Here is a 17,980-nt window from a genome sequence, read left to right on the forward strand (position 1 = left end):
CTTGGCGTAGTACACCTTGGCTCGCTGCGTCTCCTCGTCGCTCTGGATCAGGATTTTGCCGATGCGGATGGATCTGCAGCAGTCCCGCAGGCCCTGCTCCATGGCCTCCCCTGAGGGGCAGCACAGACAGCACAGGGACACTGAGACAGGGCTGCCCAGGGGCTGCAGGGAGGGGACAGGCCCAAAGGGACAGCCCCCACATGGACAATCCTCACATGGAAAATCCCCAAAGGGACAGTCCCCACATGGACAATCCTCACATGGAAAATCCCCAAAGGGACAGTCCCAAAATGGACAATCCCCAAAGGGACAGTCCCCACATGGAGAATCCTCACATGGAAAATCCCCAAAGGGACAGTCTCCACATGGAAAATCCCCAAAGGGACAATCCCAAATGGGCAGTCCCCAAAGGGACAGTCATAAATAGACAGTCCCAAAGGAACTGTCCCCAAAGGGACAATCCCCACATGGACAGTCCCCAAAGGGACAATCTCCAAAGGGACAGTCCCAAATGGACAGTCCCAAAGGAACAGTCCCCACATGGACAGTCCCACCCCTGTGCTGGTGAACAGTTCTAAGCATTAGAACCTTGAAGCTCTTCCCCTTTGCCCTCTGCTCACAGCACACCAAGTCTCCTCAGTGCTGCCCAGCCCCTGGGTTTGGTGTTCCTAGCTGTGCTGAGCTCCCACAGGAGATCTGGAAATATCAGAATGGGCAGGTGGGGTTTGGGGACATCCCAGTGACAGAGTGTGGGGCTGCTGGCTTTGACAGCACAGATCCAAGGGTTTGCCCAGCACTGGGCAGTACCAGGGACTCTGCCCATGGAGCCTGGCTGGGCTGGGCTGGGCTGGGCTAGGCTGGGCTGGGCTGGGCTGGGCCCTGGCTCTGGCACAAGTGGGAAACAGGGGAGGGCACTTGGCCCCTCACAGGGAACAGCTGCCAGGGAAGAGGCCACAGGAGATCTGTTCAGCCATTTGTCTCCTTAAAGGTTAATGGGAGACATTCCTGGACACTCTGCTATCAAGGATACATAAGAAAAAATAGCAACTTAAATAATAAGCCAATAAATAATTTCAAAGAGATGCTGTAGCATTAGGAAGAGCAGGCTTTGTCCTGTTAACCAGATATTTTCCTTAATGTCAGTTTACAGTAGTAGAGCTATTAGAAGAAACCTTCAGCAAGAGACCAGATCTTGTCTTTCACTGTACTTTGATTGAGAAAGAGGAACGATGTGTCAATATGACACATATTAATTGGACTGAAAACTAACTGATAGGTCTCCAAGTGTAATTGTAAGCAGAACACTGAACACAGCAGAGCTCCCTTCCTGCCAGCTCTTGACCCCACACCACTTAATGTGTGATCACTGACCTGTGAGAAAATGCCAAATCATTACTGGTGATCTGCAGCTGCACAGAAGTTGGGGCAGGTCGCCAATACCAAACCTAATCTGGATCACTTAATGAGCTGAGTTTAAATAAACAACCTGTTTTTTTGTGCCAGCAGATGTAAAGTCGTTAGCCTAAGAATAGAGCAGCAGCTGGACTAAGGGGTGGGTGACAAAGTCATGGAAAGCAGTGACTCAGAAGAGGAATAATCAGCTGAAGATGAGCTCCTAATGAGATGCTCTGCCAAGAGTAGCTGATGCTTCCAAGGAACCATAAAGTGAGGCACCAAGGAAGACAGGAGAGGTTTTATTACCTCTGTGAGGGTTCCAGGAAGTCTTCCTTGAGGGCTGGAAAACACACCTTGATGAGAAAACACCCAAGGAAAATAGTTTACTAAGAAATAAAAGGTGAAGGGACATTTTAAATGCAGTCTCTGGGAAGGCACATGACAGATTTAACCCTTAAGGGTGGGGAGGCCCTGGCACAGCCTGAGTGGCTGTGGCTTCTCCATCACTGGAATTGTTCAGGATTGGACGGGGCTTGAAGCAGCCTGGGATGGTGGAAGGTGTCTCTGCCCTGGCAGGGGCTGGAATGGGATGATCTTAAAGCTCCCTTCAAACCCAAACCTTCTGTGACTCCATGATTTATCTGGCAGAGGGTTTTAGGAAGATGGACATCAGTACAGGTCACTGTGTATTTTAGAACTGGGGAAAGCTGTTCACTGGAACAATCCACACGCAGTTTGATGGCTGTGGCAGAGTGCCTGTCACTGAAGAATACTGGAAAAACTTCATGAGATAATTCTTTTTCCAAAGGAAACACACTGGTTTGAACAGGCGTTAATTCAGAGGAACCTGGCGGCCTTCATTAGGCAGGAATTGGGAGCAGGTTATGAGAACAGCTCCTGCTAGATTTGTTCTGGATAAATACAGAAACCCTGTGGCTGCAGGCAGGGGCAAAGGGAGGGGTGAACCAGGCAGCACAACCTACACACTGCCTTGGCTGTGCTGCCTGGATGCTCCCAGAGAGGTGAAAAGGCTATTTTTACCTCACCTATCTCCCCTTCCCATATTCAACACTTTTTTGTTTTTTCATTATTAACATTATCTGTGTGAATCCTGGCTGCCCTCAGCAGCACCAACCACAGGGCAATCAGGGTTTGCAAACAGCCACCAAAACGTGCCTCAGACAATTCATTGCTTTAACTCTGGCCTGTAAGAGCACTGTCAGCCACTGGGAAACTTAAACCCATTACAGAGTGAAAATATAATCAAGCAGCATCAGCTTTATTGCAGTCCCTTGGCATTTGGAAAGTGTCAGGTGCCCACTGGGTGTCTTGTTGTTTAGGGGAAGCAAAGACTCTGGGAAGGCTTTATTACTTCATTCATTTGTGTGGAGAAACCAGAATGGAGTTAAAATCCTTAAGTGAAAAATTTGGGAAAGAAGAAGTGAGAAACTACAGAATGGGGCTGGAGGAAGAGAGAAAAATTTCCAAGATTATTTTCTTATTCAGTGTTGATGATCTCCTTTTTACTTACATCCAGAATAGAGTTCTGATGGTCACTGTGTTGGGTTGATGTGGCCAGCAATGTGGATTCTGTCCCCATCTGTTAACCCAGCTGGGGCAGTGACCCTGATCTCCTGGCACACATTATCTGCTCATGGGCCATCTTTAAACCAGCTGGGCAATCATCTTTATCTTCCCACAGCCCATCCTCCCTCCAGGAGATATCTCCTGTTAATGGCCAGTGAGTCCCAGGGCATGACTGATAAAATTCCATCATCCCACTGGGAGATGCTCCAGCCAGGGGAGCAGCCAAGCCTTTCCTACCCAGATAAAAACTGACATTTGGAACACCAAAGCAGCCTTTACCCACTGGATCCCAGAGGAAAACCAGACCCTTCTACATCATCCCTGCACCTTCAGAGGAAACTGCACCTTCTCCAGGAGCACTGCTCCAGCTGAACCACATCTGCCCCTGCAGGAGGATGCAGCCACCATTGAATGGGACTGTGCCAACACCCTGACTGACTGACGGGTGTCAGCTTGGATTCTGACTCTGGCAGGGTTGGGATTGTTCTGTGTAATACTGCATTTCTATTTTAATTTTCCTAGTAAAGAACTGTTATTCCTAATTCCCATCTCTTTGCCTGAGAGCCCCTTAATTTCAAAATTATATTAATAATTTGTAGGAGGGGAGTTTACCTTCTCCATTTCAAAGAGAAGCTTCTGCCTTTCTTGGCAGACACCTGCCCTTCAAACCAGGCCAGTCACTTACCAGTCCTTATCTTGGGAGTGATTTCTGATGTCTCCCTGCAGTCTGGGAGCGTGTCAGTGACTGGGTGCTGGTGCCTGGTTAATCCCAGGGATAGCAGGGGGACCCTCAGTGCCTTCTGCCTCTTCTGTTTGGCAGCTGTTTCAACGGCAAATGCTAATTCCTCTCTCAATGTTTTGCTCTTTCTGGGAATTTAAAAATAACTTGCCTAATGAAGCAGTGCTGAGCAGCTCATATGTCCAGTCAGATAGGAGTGAAATGCTTCAGTTCAGAAAGCAGAGTTGTCCATGGTGGCAGTGCCTTTGAACAAGTCCCCCAAGGCCCTTTTTCAAATAATCCCAGGACTGGCTGAAATTAATGCTGGAAGAAATTCAGAGAAAGGGGGGAGAATCACGTCAAAGAGTCTGGGAGTTGGGAAGACATTTCTGGGTGAGCTGTAATCAGGCCCATCCTATGACATGCCTTTAGCAGTGCCATTTAATTACTCCTTTACGGACAGGGTTTGATGTATGTGTGCTGTAGCAGGGACATCCAGAACATGAAAGAAAAACGTGGCACTTACTGAAGGCTTTTCAAAGATCAGTGGAGCTCCTTGTCCCTTGTTAGAGCAACGAGAAGCTGAGCAGAGTGACAAAACTGCCTGTCCAAGGGCAGCCACCAAAGCACAAGCAGGGACAATTACAGGCTATGGCAATTTTCAACTTCTCCCTCAAAACCACCTTGCTTTGTTGCACATCTTTGTTTTTTCATCTCCTGGACCTGGATGTCACCATCCTCATTTAAGTTTACCCTGCAATGAGCTCATCTGCCTCAAGAGGACAGGACACATGAGAACCATGAAGGGTGAACATCCTAGAGGAGCTGGAGGAATGGTTACAAAAGGAGCTGGGCATGATATGCCTGGAGTCAAAATTGTTGTGGAAATTCAGGCATGGGAGATACCTGGCTTCTTCCCTTGGGCCAAGACTGGAGCCAGAAAGTCTCTCCCTGCCCACTTGGAGCAGTCTTAGCCTCTTGCATTGATTTGCTGCATTATTGTTTTCTTGATCTAAAATTGAATCATTTGCAGTGCCATAATACTTATCAGAGTATAAATGCTAATTTCTGATATTCAGTGATAAAATCCTATTTTTCCCCAAGTAGATGAATGATGATAACATTCTTCAAATCAACTCTTATTTTTCTTTAATTGCTTCTGATGCCTTTGGCACTGTTGAGTGACAGGGTCTGCTCTTCATCCTGGGAGGCTGCTGGGGGAACTCAGCAATGTCCTCATCTCCACAAGAGGAGATAATTTGTCCTAAAAAACTGGTGGTTTTATTTGGGGCAGAAAGGATGAGGAAAGCATCCATCAGAAGAGTTCTCCATGCAGAGGTTCACAGTACAACTCTATGTTAACCCTACTAATACCATAGGATCTGTATCACATACAGCATGTCCATGTGTTTTCACTGAATTGTTCTTAGAGTGCAATTCATCATTCCCTCGAGCCCTGCATCAAATATGCCAGGCTGCAAAAGGATGAAATGCAGCCAAACCACAGGGATCATGTGTTACTTTGTTCTGTGCTCATGCCAGGGAAATGAAGGACTTCCACCACTGGGATTAAACTGCTAAAACCCAGGAGCTTCTGTCTCTCTGTACAGAATAAAGAATATCAGCATTATCCTTCATCCTTCTACCAGGAAAGTGGCCTGTGTGATGTCCAGGGCAGTTCAGGCAATGACACATTTCCTTTTTTTGTGCTGGAATCATGACCTAATTCATAACTGTAGCCTTAAAATTAAACTGGTGATTGCTCCCAGCTTGGCCACACAGCCACTGTTCTCCTTAACAACACAAGTCTCCACCTCAGCATGCTCCCTGCAGGATGGCAGACTTCACACACTTGGCAATAATTGAGAGATCTGCACCTTTCTGTTCTCAGATCCCAACCCTCACATCAAACAGCTTTGGCCAGAGCTGTGCAGTGATGGTCTCACTCACACCTGGAGCTCTGTGAGCTCTTGGATTCAGTAAGAAGAATAGAGTGACTTTTCAGCTCTTGGTGTCCTAACTCCAGCAGAGACTGGAAGCATCACAAGGGGTCCTGCCATGCACCCACCTTGGAACAGAGCCAGGGCAGAGCAGGTGCCTCAAGCCCAGGATCCAGAGTGTGTCCTCAAGGGACTTGGGGTGATGCTAACTCCCTCTGGGCACAGGGACAGCTCCAGGCACTGCTGCACAGGTTCCTTTCACAGAACACCACACCAGGGGCTCATTCAGCAAGAAGCATCCTAAATAGTCTCCACAGACAATGCCAGCATTTTGCAGTGTTATCTGATGGGAGATGAAGGATTCCTTAAAAATAATCCTCCTGGTGGAAAATAATGTGATTAAGCAGGTTGCCTAATTCTCCCCCTCAGTATTAAACTGCCCTGTTTACCCCTGGCTGCAGCTCTGCCCCTGTCCCTGCCCTGGCCTGTGTCCCCTCCTCTGCTGGAGCAGGGGCTGGTGTCACACAGCCCTGTTTTAGCAGCTGCCTGCTGTAAAAATGTGCCCTTATCTCAGACTGCAGTTTATGATCAGTCTCTTTATTTCCCTTCATGTAATCATCAGACATTTCTGTGTTTTGTCGTGATAAATACCAGACTGTTGAATCTCTGGGGCTGCCAAGAAATGCATCTCAACATAGCACAAATAGAGCTGCTATTTTTTTTTTCATTCCTTCCTTTAGTTTAACATTTATTCCTGCTATTGTTGTCCTTAGGAGGATAAAGAGGGCTGCATCTCACTAGCCAGTTGCTCCAAATACACTAGATTAAAGATTAAGTAACATGATAACCCAAGGCTATGAAGACTATATTAATATATTATATTGAGATAGTCAAGCAAAGATGTGATAATGTGCTATTCATTATACAGGTGCACCAGTGCTCACTACAGGATAAAATTAGATTGACTCATCTGCAGGTCATGTACCTTCTACAGCTTAGAGCTGGCAGAGCTTTGCTTCTCCCCATGCTGAGACAGGAGCACGTCAGTGCCAGCCCTGCCTTGCACACAGAGGTGTCTGTGCTCACAGCACCCTGCACAGTGCAAGCCACCAAGGATCCTGGTCACCACACCCTTGGCATTTTTCCCATTCACACCCTTTAAATGCCATTGGTGTCTCTTTCCCCTGCTCCCAGAGAGGATGCAAAGAGATCCTGATGCTGGGCACCTCCCTGGAGTGGTGATGCTGAGAGGCAAACCCAGCTCACACAAACAGTCACTGCCAGGCTGAAGAGTCAGCACAGCTCTGTGTTCCCTGTTTTCCTTGATACCCACATCCCAGCTTCCAGCCACCCTTCCTGAGGCACGTCTGCCACACACCTGAGCTGTAAAACACCTCTTGCTCCTGAGAGCTTGAAGTACTTTTCTCTCAGAGAGTGGATTTGCTGTCTGGAACTGCCTTTATTACCACTCACCCCTATTGTTATTTCCATTAAAAGGTTGGAAGCCTAATACTGTATAATCATGTAGTCTGAGATCTCAAAATGAAATCTGAGGGTAAAGAAAAAAGAGGTCCAGGTGTAGACAAGAAGTAGAAGCATCTCTTATGGTTCTTGTGGAAAACAAAGAGGTGGAAGATGTAAAATTCCACAGAAACTCACCTGTGTTGGTTCAGGGGATCAATAAGAGCCTGCACTGTCATTTTGGCTGCCTGGGTTATCTCCCTGGGCAGCTCACCTGCAGAAATGCTCTCAGATGGGTGCCCTGTAGGTGTGTCAGCTGGTCTCCCTGGATAACAATCACTTCTCCTTCTGCATTTTAAGATGCCTCAATATATAAATTTTTAAAGAAAAATCCAGTAAGGAATTGTGATACCTTGTGGTATCACACAAAAAGATAAAAATCATTCTGTTTTAGCACTGCCAAAAAAATGAACTCCATCCCACCCAACACCAGCACACTGTCCCAGTTCTGGGATGGGGAAAGCTCTTCAGTGACAGCAAATGCTACAGAAACAGAAACCCAGACACTTATTTTGCATTCAGCTTGCTGGAGCTTGATATTTTTGGAATACTTTTTTTTTTTTCTCAATTAGATGAAATTTGTCACAGAGTTCAAAAGTTATGGAAATGGCCCAAAAGACAGGCTGGTGATGCAATTGCAGAAATTCTCTTTTCTTAGCAAATCAACTTAAATCCCCTAATGACTGGAGAAATGATGCCACAGCCCATTAGTTGGTGGCCACTTACATTCCAAGGTCGCTGTCACTGATGAGAGGGAGAGGATGGCTGAATCCTTCCTTTCTCATAATTAAAGCTCATGAGCTGGAGACTCATTTCTAAGGTGCTTTTTCCTATTGATCTGTAATGCCACTTTAGGGATTCTAACTAATAATATTAGATTTTCATCAGCTCAGATTTGGTCGTGGATGCTGCTTTCAGCTGAAAGAATCGAGTTAACTGCCTCTTGCCTTTTTCCTATTTATATTTTAACTCCATTGTGTGAGAATAATGTAACACCTTCATTCAGACAGAATTAGTCACTGACTTTATGTTGAAATCTTCAGCTTGTAGTAATCTCACCCACATTCAGCCAAGCAGGTAAGCACATACAGAAGTCTACAATTAAAATCCTTAATTAAATCCTTAAATTAAGCACATACTTAAATGCTTTGCTAAAGAGGGATATAATCTCTAACATGCTCAAGATAAACTGTATGTTTAAGTGCTTTATTGAACCAGTGCTTTTGCTGCAACATGAAGTACATTTGCCAAGCCAAAGCTGCTCCTATAGGTGTAATTCCATAAAAACTGGGGGATGGAGGAGCCTGTGGGCATTTAGCAACATAAATCCCACAGCACCTGTCCTGACAGATCACACCTGGAATGTTGGGAGGTGTAAGAAACCTCTGGGATGGGATGTTGCCAGTGGATCAGCTGTGCAGAAACTGGAATGTGTTGAACAAAGGACAGGCACAGCTTGGATGGCTGCTGGGTCTGCATGGCTGAGATTTTGGGCAGGTTTGGGCTCTGTGTTGATTTTGGGGAAGTTAAATATATTTCTAAGTTTAAAATATATTTAAGAAAAGCACTTATGAATATCCCAGACAAAGAAATTCCAATTTTTTCCCCTGCTGACTTCCTTGCATGAAGAGACACAAATACATCCACAATTTAAGTCATTACCTGACACCTTCTAGAGGCCCCCAGCCTGCCAGTGCTGCAAAATTGCTGCTTTGGGATGTAGTGAAGGCCACTAACCAACCCCAGAGACACTGAGGAAAGGCTGGTGTCACCCAGGACAGGTTTGTCCCCAGCCAAACTCTCCCCAGAGACAGCAGCTTCCTCTGGCAGGACAGAGAAGCTGGTGATATTAAATTACATCCCAATTAAAATCTGACTCTGCCTTCACTCACAAGGAGAAGCCACTTGGCCGTGCACAGACATGGATGACAGTTCATCCAGAAGTTACAAGTGTTTTAATTATATGTGCCTTTATATAATATAAATACAGTAGATAAACACAACCCCATTTAACAGGCCCTTTCTGTGGCATTTTTCTGGTGGATGAAGGCTCTGCTTGTTTAATTAAATGTGTTCTGGTGGGGTTGTGTCAGCACTTGAGAAAGCAACAAGATGGAACAGGGTCCCCAAAATGAGTTTTTGAGCAACATAACCCTGATTATGGAGAAAATGTGCAATAACAGAGAAACAGCAGCCTTCCAGTTTGTTCCAAACCCCATCCAGCCTGGCCTTGAGCCCTTCCTTCCCTATGCCAGGGCCTCACCACCCTCAGTGTCAAAAATTTCCTCCCTACATTTAGTCTGAATCTACCTTCTTTCAGTAAAACCATCCCCCCAAGTCCTGAGGCAACAGGACCTGCTAAAAAGTCTCTCCCCAAGACTTTCATGGAGGAGCTGGAACTATTTCCAGCCCGTGGGTCACAGGATTGATCCCACATAGCACAGACCTGATGGTTTTGGTGCTCTGGCATGTGTTTTATTTATTGGAGAGCCTTCTGTGTGTTTTATTTATTGGAGAGCTTCAGATTAAGCTCAGCCCTTCTCAAAGCTGAGCTGCTGATGGCCCCACTCCAGCCCTGCCCTGCTCTGGGCTCCTGAGCATCCACACAAGCACTGGAAGCACTGAAATCCCTCCTGTGCCCCATTTTACTCATCTAAAACCCCTCAGTGATCACAGGCAGCTTGTAGAGCCACCAGCTCTGGTTTTGGGGATGATTTCCCAGCCCCCTGCCAAGGGATCCAGCTGCTGAACAGTGTCCATGTCCTGCTTTCTGCTGGCAGGGCTGGAATGGCCCAGCCTGAATCAATGTCCCCCTCCTTCACTGCTCCTATCAAGTGCCAATAAAAGGAATTGTCATTTTTAAGACAACAACGTTTTATTCCTTCCCCACAAGAAATATAAGACAGTGGCATTTCACTTCTCCTTCCCAGGAAAAGGCTCCAGCCCCAGCTCTGCACCCTGGAAGGCAAAGCCTGAGCTCTGTGCTGACTGGGTGAAATTCCCATTTCTCAGCTAAAACAGCCCCACTGTACAGCAGAAGTGATCCAAGCCTTTCTTCCCACTTTTCCCCATCCACAGCCACACCTCCATCCCTGGTGTGCTCCACACTAACGAGCACCAGCCCAATTAAGCTGGAGAGCCCTGGGAGGGGCTGATCCTCAGCTACAGCAGCGATTTGGTTAAAGAAACGATTCCTAATATTCAATAAATGGCAGTTTTAATTTCTTCTTCATACATGATCTTAAAATGAGATTTTAAATTTTTTTATTTATTCCATAAACAATATAACAAAACTCAGCAAGTTAACAATATGACGTTTTCACCATACAGAGTCAGTCACAAATATTTAAAACCTTTGCAACAAGAACAACAAAACCCAAAATATTACAAGAATAATTTACAAGAGGATCTATAAAACAGCAAAGCGCTCACAAATTTTCCAGTTTCCTTTACACAATATCACTACACTCTTTCACAACATTTCTTTTTATTACAAAATTCCCAACAAAAGTTTAATTTTTTTCTTTGTATTTTGGTTTTTAAAACCAGAAACTCTTAAGTATACATCCTTTTATTAACACCCGAAGGTGCAAAAAAAGGGAAACCTCACACATACAAACACTTCACAGCACTTTTCTAAGAAAAATATACACTTACAAAATATTTTACAAATTGGCACACTTAAAAATATACAAGATTTTGTAGGCGTCTTAGAGTGATCCTTAAGAATTATACCTCAATTGACTCTACAGAATATTTATAAAGCTTATTCTAAAAGAAAAAAGGCAAATCATTTCCAAACATGTTAAAATTGCAGTGTAAAATGCGGAACAGAAATGGATATGTTACATTCATAAAAAGGGCCATTTAATAGTTCTTAAATGCTCAAGGGGGGGAATAAAAGTTTTCTTTAGCACCATAAAACAGGAGCAACTTCCTAACGAGGTGCCTCTAGTTCTATGGAAGGGAACTCAAGGAGCAGTACATTCACATCTCTGGAGGCAGCAGCGGAACAGAGCAGCTCCTTGCATTTCTACCCTGCTTCCCACCGGGAGTCAAGAGACAAAAGGAGTTTCACTGGTACCTTGGTTTTGTGTCTGGATGTGTGGTTTAGTCTAGGTTTAAGTCTTCCCTTTGTGCTTTAGAAATGGACGTCTGTCTGTCTGTCTGTCTGTCTAGCTAGCGAAGGGTAGTGAAAAGACCAATTTTATTTCTCGTTTCCTTTTGCACCAAGTGTTTAAAGGCTCAGTAAACGTGTCTGGCAACCCAAGTGTCCTGTGAGATGGAGGGAATCCTCCTGCTTCAGATCCCAATTCCCTTAGATGGCTGTTACTCCACTGTCATTAGTGTCACTTGTTTACCTGAGAAACAGATTTGAAAAGCCTTGCTTCTACCACAGACATTGTACTTGGTTTATTTTATATCTTTTTTTTCTTTTTTTTCTTTTTTTTTCTTTTTTTTTCCTTTTTTTTTTTTTTTTTTTTTTTTTTTTGCATTATTTCACACGCTGAAGAGATAAAGAGGCACATTCTCCAATAGATGTCAGTGGTTTGAACCATGCAACCTCCACTGGACCCCCTGGGAGCTGCACAGGCAAAGTCCAACACAACAAGTTGAGAAAGTAAAGACTGAGGGCCTGATCCTGCACCAACCCAAGTCCACTCACCTGATCCTCTTCCCACTTACACTGAAAAACAAGGGAGTTTTTTTTGGGATTTGACTGGCTGAGAAAGTACTTGGGGCACGGGAGTGAGCTCCCACCTAAGTGCTTTGCTAGATTGGGAGCTTAGGGAAAGAACATGGTCCAGCAGCTGAAGGATGACAATCCTTTAAACATCTTTATTTTGGTTCCTGGCTTGTTTTGGGCCATAATGCTGAAAAAATTAACAGTAATCCTGATTTTTTACAAGAGCAAAGGGTGCAGTGGTTTCTCCAAGCAATCACCAGCCAGCCTTGGCTTCTCCTCTCCAGGCCAGCCTCAGCAGGACAGCACAGCATGGCAAGGACAGCCCTGTGGCTGCCCCTGCCCTCCTCTTCCTCCTCCTCCTTCCAAAATGCCTGGCTGCCTCTGGTACACAAGTCATTATTCTCATGGTGTTTTTCAAAAACATCCACTCTCCTATGCTCAGGAAAGAAAAAAAAAAAAAAGCAAGATGTAAACCTGGTAAGGTTTATTTCATAATAAAAACCCAAAAGGTTTTTATTGGATCCCCATCACTGATATTTTTCTATTTACAGAAGCTCTGAATGCAATCTATGGCCGTGGGCTGGGTTTGCTCCTGCTGGGTTGCTGCTGGATTCTTTTCTGCAGGACATCTCTCCTGTTCCTGTGCCATGGGAGACTTGTGCTCCTGTGGCAGAGTGGTGAGAACCACCTCCCCTGTGTGATTCTCCTCTCAGATGGATTTTATGACCTTTGGAAGTGGCCAGTCCCTGCTTTCTAAGGCCAGTGCCAATTCTAAGTCGCTCAGACCACGGTGACACCATGGCCCAGCAGCACTGCTGGCACTGTCCTCCCATCCTGCACAGGAGTAAGAGTGAAAAGAGATGAAGCAGAAAAGACAGAATAAACATCTTTTGTGTGGCTTGGTGCCAAATGAGCTCCTGGAGCCCCTGGGACTGGGCAAGAGGATGGGCTGAGGTGGGAGCCAGCACAAGCAGGGACTTGGGGTGTGGGTGGTGGGCAGGGATGGGTGGGACCCACATCCCAGTCCTCCCACAGCTGTGAGCAGTGCCATGAAAAACAAATATGCAAATGGAGAACAAGAGCTTGTGTGGTGAGGGATGAGGCAAAAGTGGGAAGTGAAAACCTTGAGGTAGTGATAGGCAGGTGGAGATGGATCCTAGGAAAGTTCAAGGAGTTAATCAAGAGGGTTCCCTGGGAAACTGCCCTCAGGAACACGGGGGCAGAACAGAGCTGGCAGATCTTTCAGGATGCTTTTCACAGAGAACAAGAGCTCTCAATCCCCAGGTGTGAGGAATCAGGCAGGGAAGGCAAGAGGTTGGCATGGCTGAGTTGGGACCTGCTGGTCAGGCTGAAGGGCAAGAGGAGATGCACAGGCAGCAGGAGCAGGGACAGGTTTCCTGGGAAGAGTACTGGGATACTGTCAGCTTGTTCAGGGATGGGTGAGGAAGACCAAGGTGCAGATGGAGCTGAACATGGCAAGAGACATAAAGAATAACAAGGGCCTCTACAGGTGTGTCTGCACGAAAATGAAGGGTCAAAGCAGATGTGACACAACTGGCAGACTGGTAACTGGGTGAGGAGCTTGAGACAACCTCTCTTTCCATCTCCCTTGAGTGGTGGAACCACAGGACAGGAATTGGAGGAGCAAAGTCCCTCCCACTGTAAGAGAAAATCAAGTTTGTGACCACCTGAGGAACCTGAACATTCCTAAGACTATGGGACCTGGTGAGATGCATCCCAGAGCCCAGAGGGATTTGGCTGATGGAGTTACCAAGTCATTCTCCACAGTATCTGAAAAGTCCTGGCAGTCAGGTGAAGTTTTGGATGACTGGGAAAATGAAAACATTGAACCACTGCCCTGTCAGCCTCCCCCTCTATGCCTTGGAACACCATGGACCCTCCTAGAACCTCTGCTGGGGCTCAGGGAGGACAGGGAGGTGACTCAGGACAGCCAGCACAGCTTCACCAAGGGCAAGTCCTGCCTGGCCAGCCCAGTGACATTCCAGGACGGAGTGACTGCATCCATGGACAAGGGAAGAGCTCCAGGTGTCATTTGTCTAGACTAATGTAAAGCCTTTGCACAGTCCCCCACAACACCCTTCTAAACTGAAGAGATGGATTTGAAGGATGGATGTTCAGCAGATGAGGAATTGGTTGGACCAATTCCAGAGGGCAGTGGTCAGCAGCTCACTGCCCAGGAGGACATCAGTGGCCAGTGCTGTCCCTCAGGGTCTGTATGGGACCAGCACTGTGCAGTATCCTCACCAATGCTGTAGACACTGGGATGGAGTCCCCTCAGCAGGTCTGCAGATGACACCAAACTGAGTTAACACGCCTGAGGGACAGAGTGACATCCACAGGGACATGGACAAACTCCAGAAGTGGGCCCAGGGGAGCCTCAAAACGTTCAACAAGGCCAAATGTGATGTGCTGCACCTGGGATGGGGCAATCCCTGGCATCCACAGGCTGGGGAATGAAGGGATTTAGAGCAGGAAGAAGGACTTGAGAAAGAAATTTTTTATGAGGGTGGTGAAACGCTGGCACAGGTTACCCAGAGAGGTGGTGGCTGTCCCATCCCTGGAAACATTCAAGGTCAGGTCAGACAGGACTCTGAGCAACCTGGTCTAGTAAAGATGTCCCTGCTTTCTGCAGGGGAGTTGGACTAGATGGTCTTCAAATGCCCCTTCCCACCCAAATACTCTATATATAAAGGTCAAAAAGGAGGAGGGCAAATGGCTGGCTCAAGGCAATTGCTGAATTTTGCGATCAAGCAGCAGAGTAATGACCTTTTCAGACACAGGGAAGGGCCAGTGCCACACCACGAGGGACCCAGGCTCTTTAACATCTCCCCAGATGATTTTGGAGGACATGGGATGCCCACCAAAGCTGTCAGCAACTGGAATGGCAGAAGGACTGAAGAAGAGCAACAAGGCAGCTGGAATTTGTGATTAACACCGTTCTGAAACACCCACCTGGGTATTCATGGAGAAAACAGTCGATATGTTTTATGCCTGATCTTCATGCCCTATTGCACATTCCTCAAATGCAGTAAGTATTGCTGTCCCACCCAGTACAAAGGGTTGTCTTGTGAGTCCCATATTCATAACATGAAGCATAAGCAGCACAGTGCAGGCCAGGTGAAATGTGCTTTCAAATGATGGTTCTGGGTCAGAAGGAAGGTCTGTGCCACATCTCAGCCCTGGGCCTGACCTTTCTATGTAGGAGCAGCAGCCAGAACATCCAAGGGAAGGGAGCTGCCAGCCCCATCTCCTGCAGCACGCGGGGGGAATGCTGAAAACTGGATATGCCAACACCACAGCAGTGGTTGGAGCTGGTGGTAGCTGATGAGCCTATGAATAGAAAAGAGATCTACTGTGGTGGCTGCAGGCCAGCCCAGAGCCCAGGGATGGAGCCCTAGCACAGCTCTTGCCTCCAGAGTAAATCCTGAGCATCTCCTGGATCTCCCTCTTGGAGCCAGAGCTGGGGTGGGACACTGCCAGGGGCACCAGGGACCACTCTCATCCAGAGCAACTCGCTCTGGGCAATGCCAGCATTTATTCTGTGAAAAAATGAACTTAGAGGTTGTTTTTTATTACCCTTTTTTTTTTTTTTTTTTTTCAGAGTTTGTCCTTTCAGCTGTTAAATAAAACACACTGCAACTACTGAGCTGTTCTGTCTGGGATCACAGAGCTGATGAGATCTGTAAGAGCTGAAAACATGATTCTAAACTAACACTCTGCATCTCCACTTTGATTTTAAGTGATCACTCTGCTTTTCTGCTAAATTAACTTAAACCAATTCTGCTGCTTTGCCTGGCGCGTGGGTGGAAAAAAACTGACTTGGGGAGGAAACCTGAGCCCGGTCCTGCCCTGTGTGTGACACCATGTTAACGCCTGTGGCCATATCAGCAATGTGATCTGTCCCCTGCTAGCCAGGCTGCTCTTCCTCACTGCCTGCCAGTGCATAAGGAGTCCATCCCTCTGCTCCCAGTCGCTCCCAGGGCTCTTGCATATCAAGGTTTGTCATGAGAAATCAGCAGCAAAACGCACAGGCTCTCAGTTGCACAAGGAAAACAGATCTTTGTTGGGTTTGTTATTCTCGTGGAAGGCGAGGGTGTGGTGAGGAGGGTTACAAATAAGGCCTTTTGAGAATACAGTTAGCATTCAATACTTAACGCTGTCTTAATAAAAAGTCCAGTCATGATCCGGCCCTGATCAGTGAGATCACAAATAGCTCCGTTGGTCGTATTTGTTTCATGGACTGAATCAAAGAAAAGGTTCAGAGTTGTATTTTAAATGAATGACTCTGCTTTTGAAAGTTCAAACTATATTGGCATTGCAAGGTTAGACATGGAGGAAACACCAAAGCTATGATGGGAGAGCGCTTCTGACAGGCTCTGCATCGAAAATGTTTAAGAAACTATTCAAAGGAAAAGTGAATAGCACTCAATGTATGAAATGTATTAGTTCTGTTTTTATACCTATTTCAGAATTTATCCCAGGTTCTTATAAAATATATAAAACTGAGATACAAAGAATTAGCAATGTAATTTTGCATTTCAAATGATCTTCAGCTACAGGTTTTGCTTTAAGAAAACAGACACTTGAAAAGCAGCTGTTCTGTAGTCTCTAGATGCAGACACTTGAGTTCCTGGCAAACTTACCGTCAGTGGTTTTCTGAACTCCTCCACCATTGCAACTCTCTCCTATAATGAAACTCAACATTTCACCATTAAGTTTTTCTGCTCGTGGTTTCAAAGAGAGGACGTTACCATTTCCCAGCATCGGTTTCAAAGTTCCTTTTTTTTCTTTTTGTTTTTTTCCCCCTTTTATTTTTCCTTTTTCTCTTTTTTTTTTCCTTTTTTTGTTTTTTTTTTCCCTTTATGAGCTTTAAACCACAGGGTGAATCCATGAAATGAGGTAAGTAAATTTGGCACACTTTTAGTCATGTCCATAAAACTTTTGGTAAGTTGTATCAGTGAACAATATCATTTTTCATCGTGAGTTACAGGTGCTTTCGAAGGGGGATGGTTAGTACTTAACAACTGGAATGTTTCTAGTAAAACCAAAAGGCATAGCTGCAGAAAACACTCACAACCCAATGTTGATAGAGAAGTAAAAATATATACAATACAGTCACTTGTTCATAGTTTGGCACAATTTTTTGTTGTTGTGGGTAATAGTGCATAAACTACTGTACAACAGTATGACTTTTAAAACAGTCTTTCACAGAGAATACCAGATTAGGTTTGCTTTCAAATAATAAAATTCCCACAATTTCAAACTCTTCATTTCAGCACTTACATTTCAACAGACCACAAGGCAGATTTCGAAAAGGAACCGATGGGGGGAAAAAAATGAAAAAACAACCAGAAAAAAAAAATTGATAAGAAAAGAACAAAACATCAACCGTCTTTCTAGAAAAGGGAGTCTCTTCTTCAAATACAGGAAAACCCAAAAATGCTGTTTCTGCTTTAAGAAGAATGGAGTCTGATTCCCTGCAGGAAAAAATCAAACATTTGATGCCATCTTAGTTAGCTCGTCTGGAGTCACCACGACGGAGCGAACGCGCTAAAGGCGGGCGGGTAGAGAAGATGCAGCTTTAGATGATGCAGGTTAGGAGACACAACAGCAGAGGGGGCCAGAAAGCACTCAAAAATTGCCACGTGAAGCTCAATTAGGAACGAGTTCTCATTTGCAAAGTAAAGAGCCTTTAAGTTTTGAGATCTTGGCTTTTGGATGCAGAACCTCTTTTTTTTTTTTTTTTTTTTTTTTTTTGTGGTTTATTTTTTACAAAACGTTCCAGAAAAAAAAAAAAAAAGTCTTTCCTCGTCAAAATCATTAAAAAGAGCGTGTAATCATGATTTGTTTTTTTTGTTTTTGTTTTTCCCCCAATAAATAAGTAATTAAAAACTGAAGAAGCCAAACAGCAGAAAAGAGTAGCCTTGTTAGTTTTTTTAACCCCAGCCAAGCCAGAAAATCGGTCATTCTTTTAGGTAGCTTGCAAGTCATAGGTATTTTCATGCATTTAAAAATAATAATTAAAAAAACCAACCGAACAAAAAAAAAAAAAAAAAAAGAAACCAACCCCAAAACCGAAACCAACCAAAACTGTAAAAGGGGAACGTCTTT

The 17,980-nt window shown here is 45.3% G+C and overlaps 1 protein-coding gene across 2 annotated transcripts in view; it reads right to left on the bottom strand.

The window, feature by feature from the left end:
* Positions 1-10,420: 10,420 nt before the first annotated feature.
* NEXMIF (neurite extension and migration factor) overlaps positions 10,421-17,980 on the bottom strand; it is a 155,354-nt gene continuing 147,794 nt past the window's right edge. For both annotated transcript variants that reach the window (XM_056491447.1, XM_056491446.1), the window contains one exon: positions 10,421-17,346. In XM_056491447.1, the coding sequence (XP_056347422.1) occupies positions 17,142-17,346 (205 nt within the window). In that variant the 3' untranslated portion in view covers positions 10,421-17,141. The remainder of the gene's footprint in view (positions 17,347-17,980) is intronic.

Source organism: Oenanthe melanoleuca, chromosome 4A (genome assembly GCF_029582105.1).
Source record: "Oenanthe melanoleuca isolate GR-GAL-2019-014 chromosome 4A, OMel1.0, whole genome shotgun sequence".
Classification (NCBI taxonomy): domain Eukaryota; kingdom Metazoa; phylum Chordata; class Aves; order Passeriformes; family Muscicapidae; genus Oenanthe; species Oenanthe melanoleuca.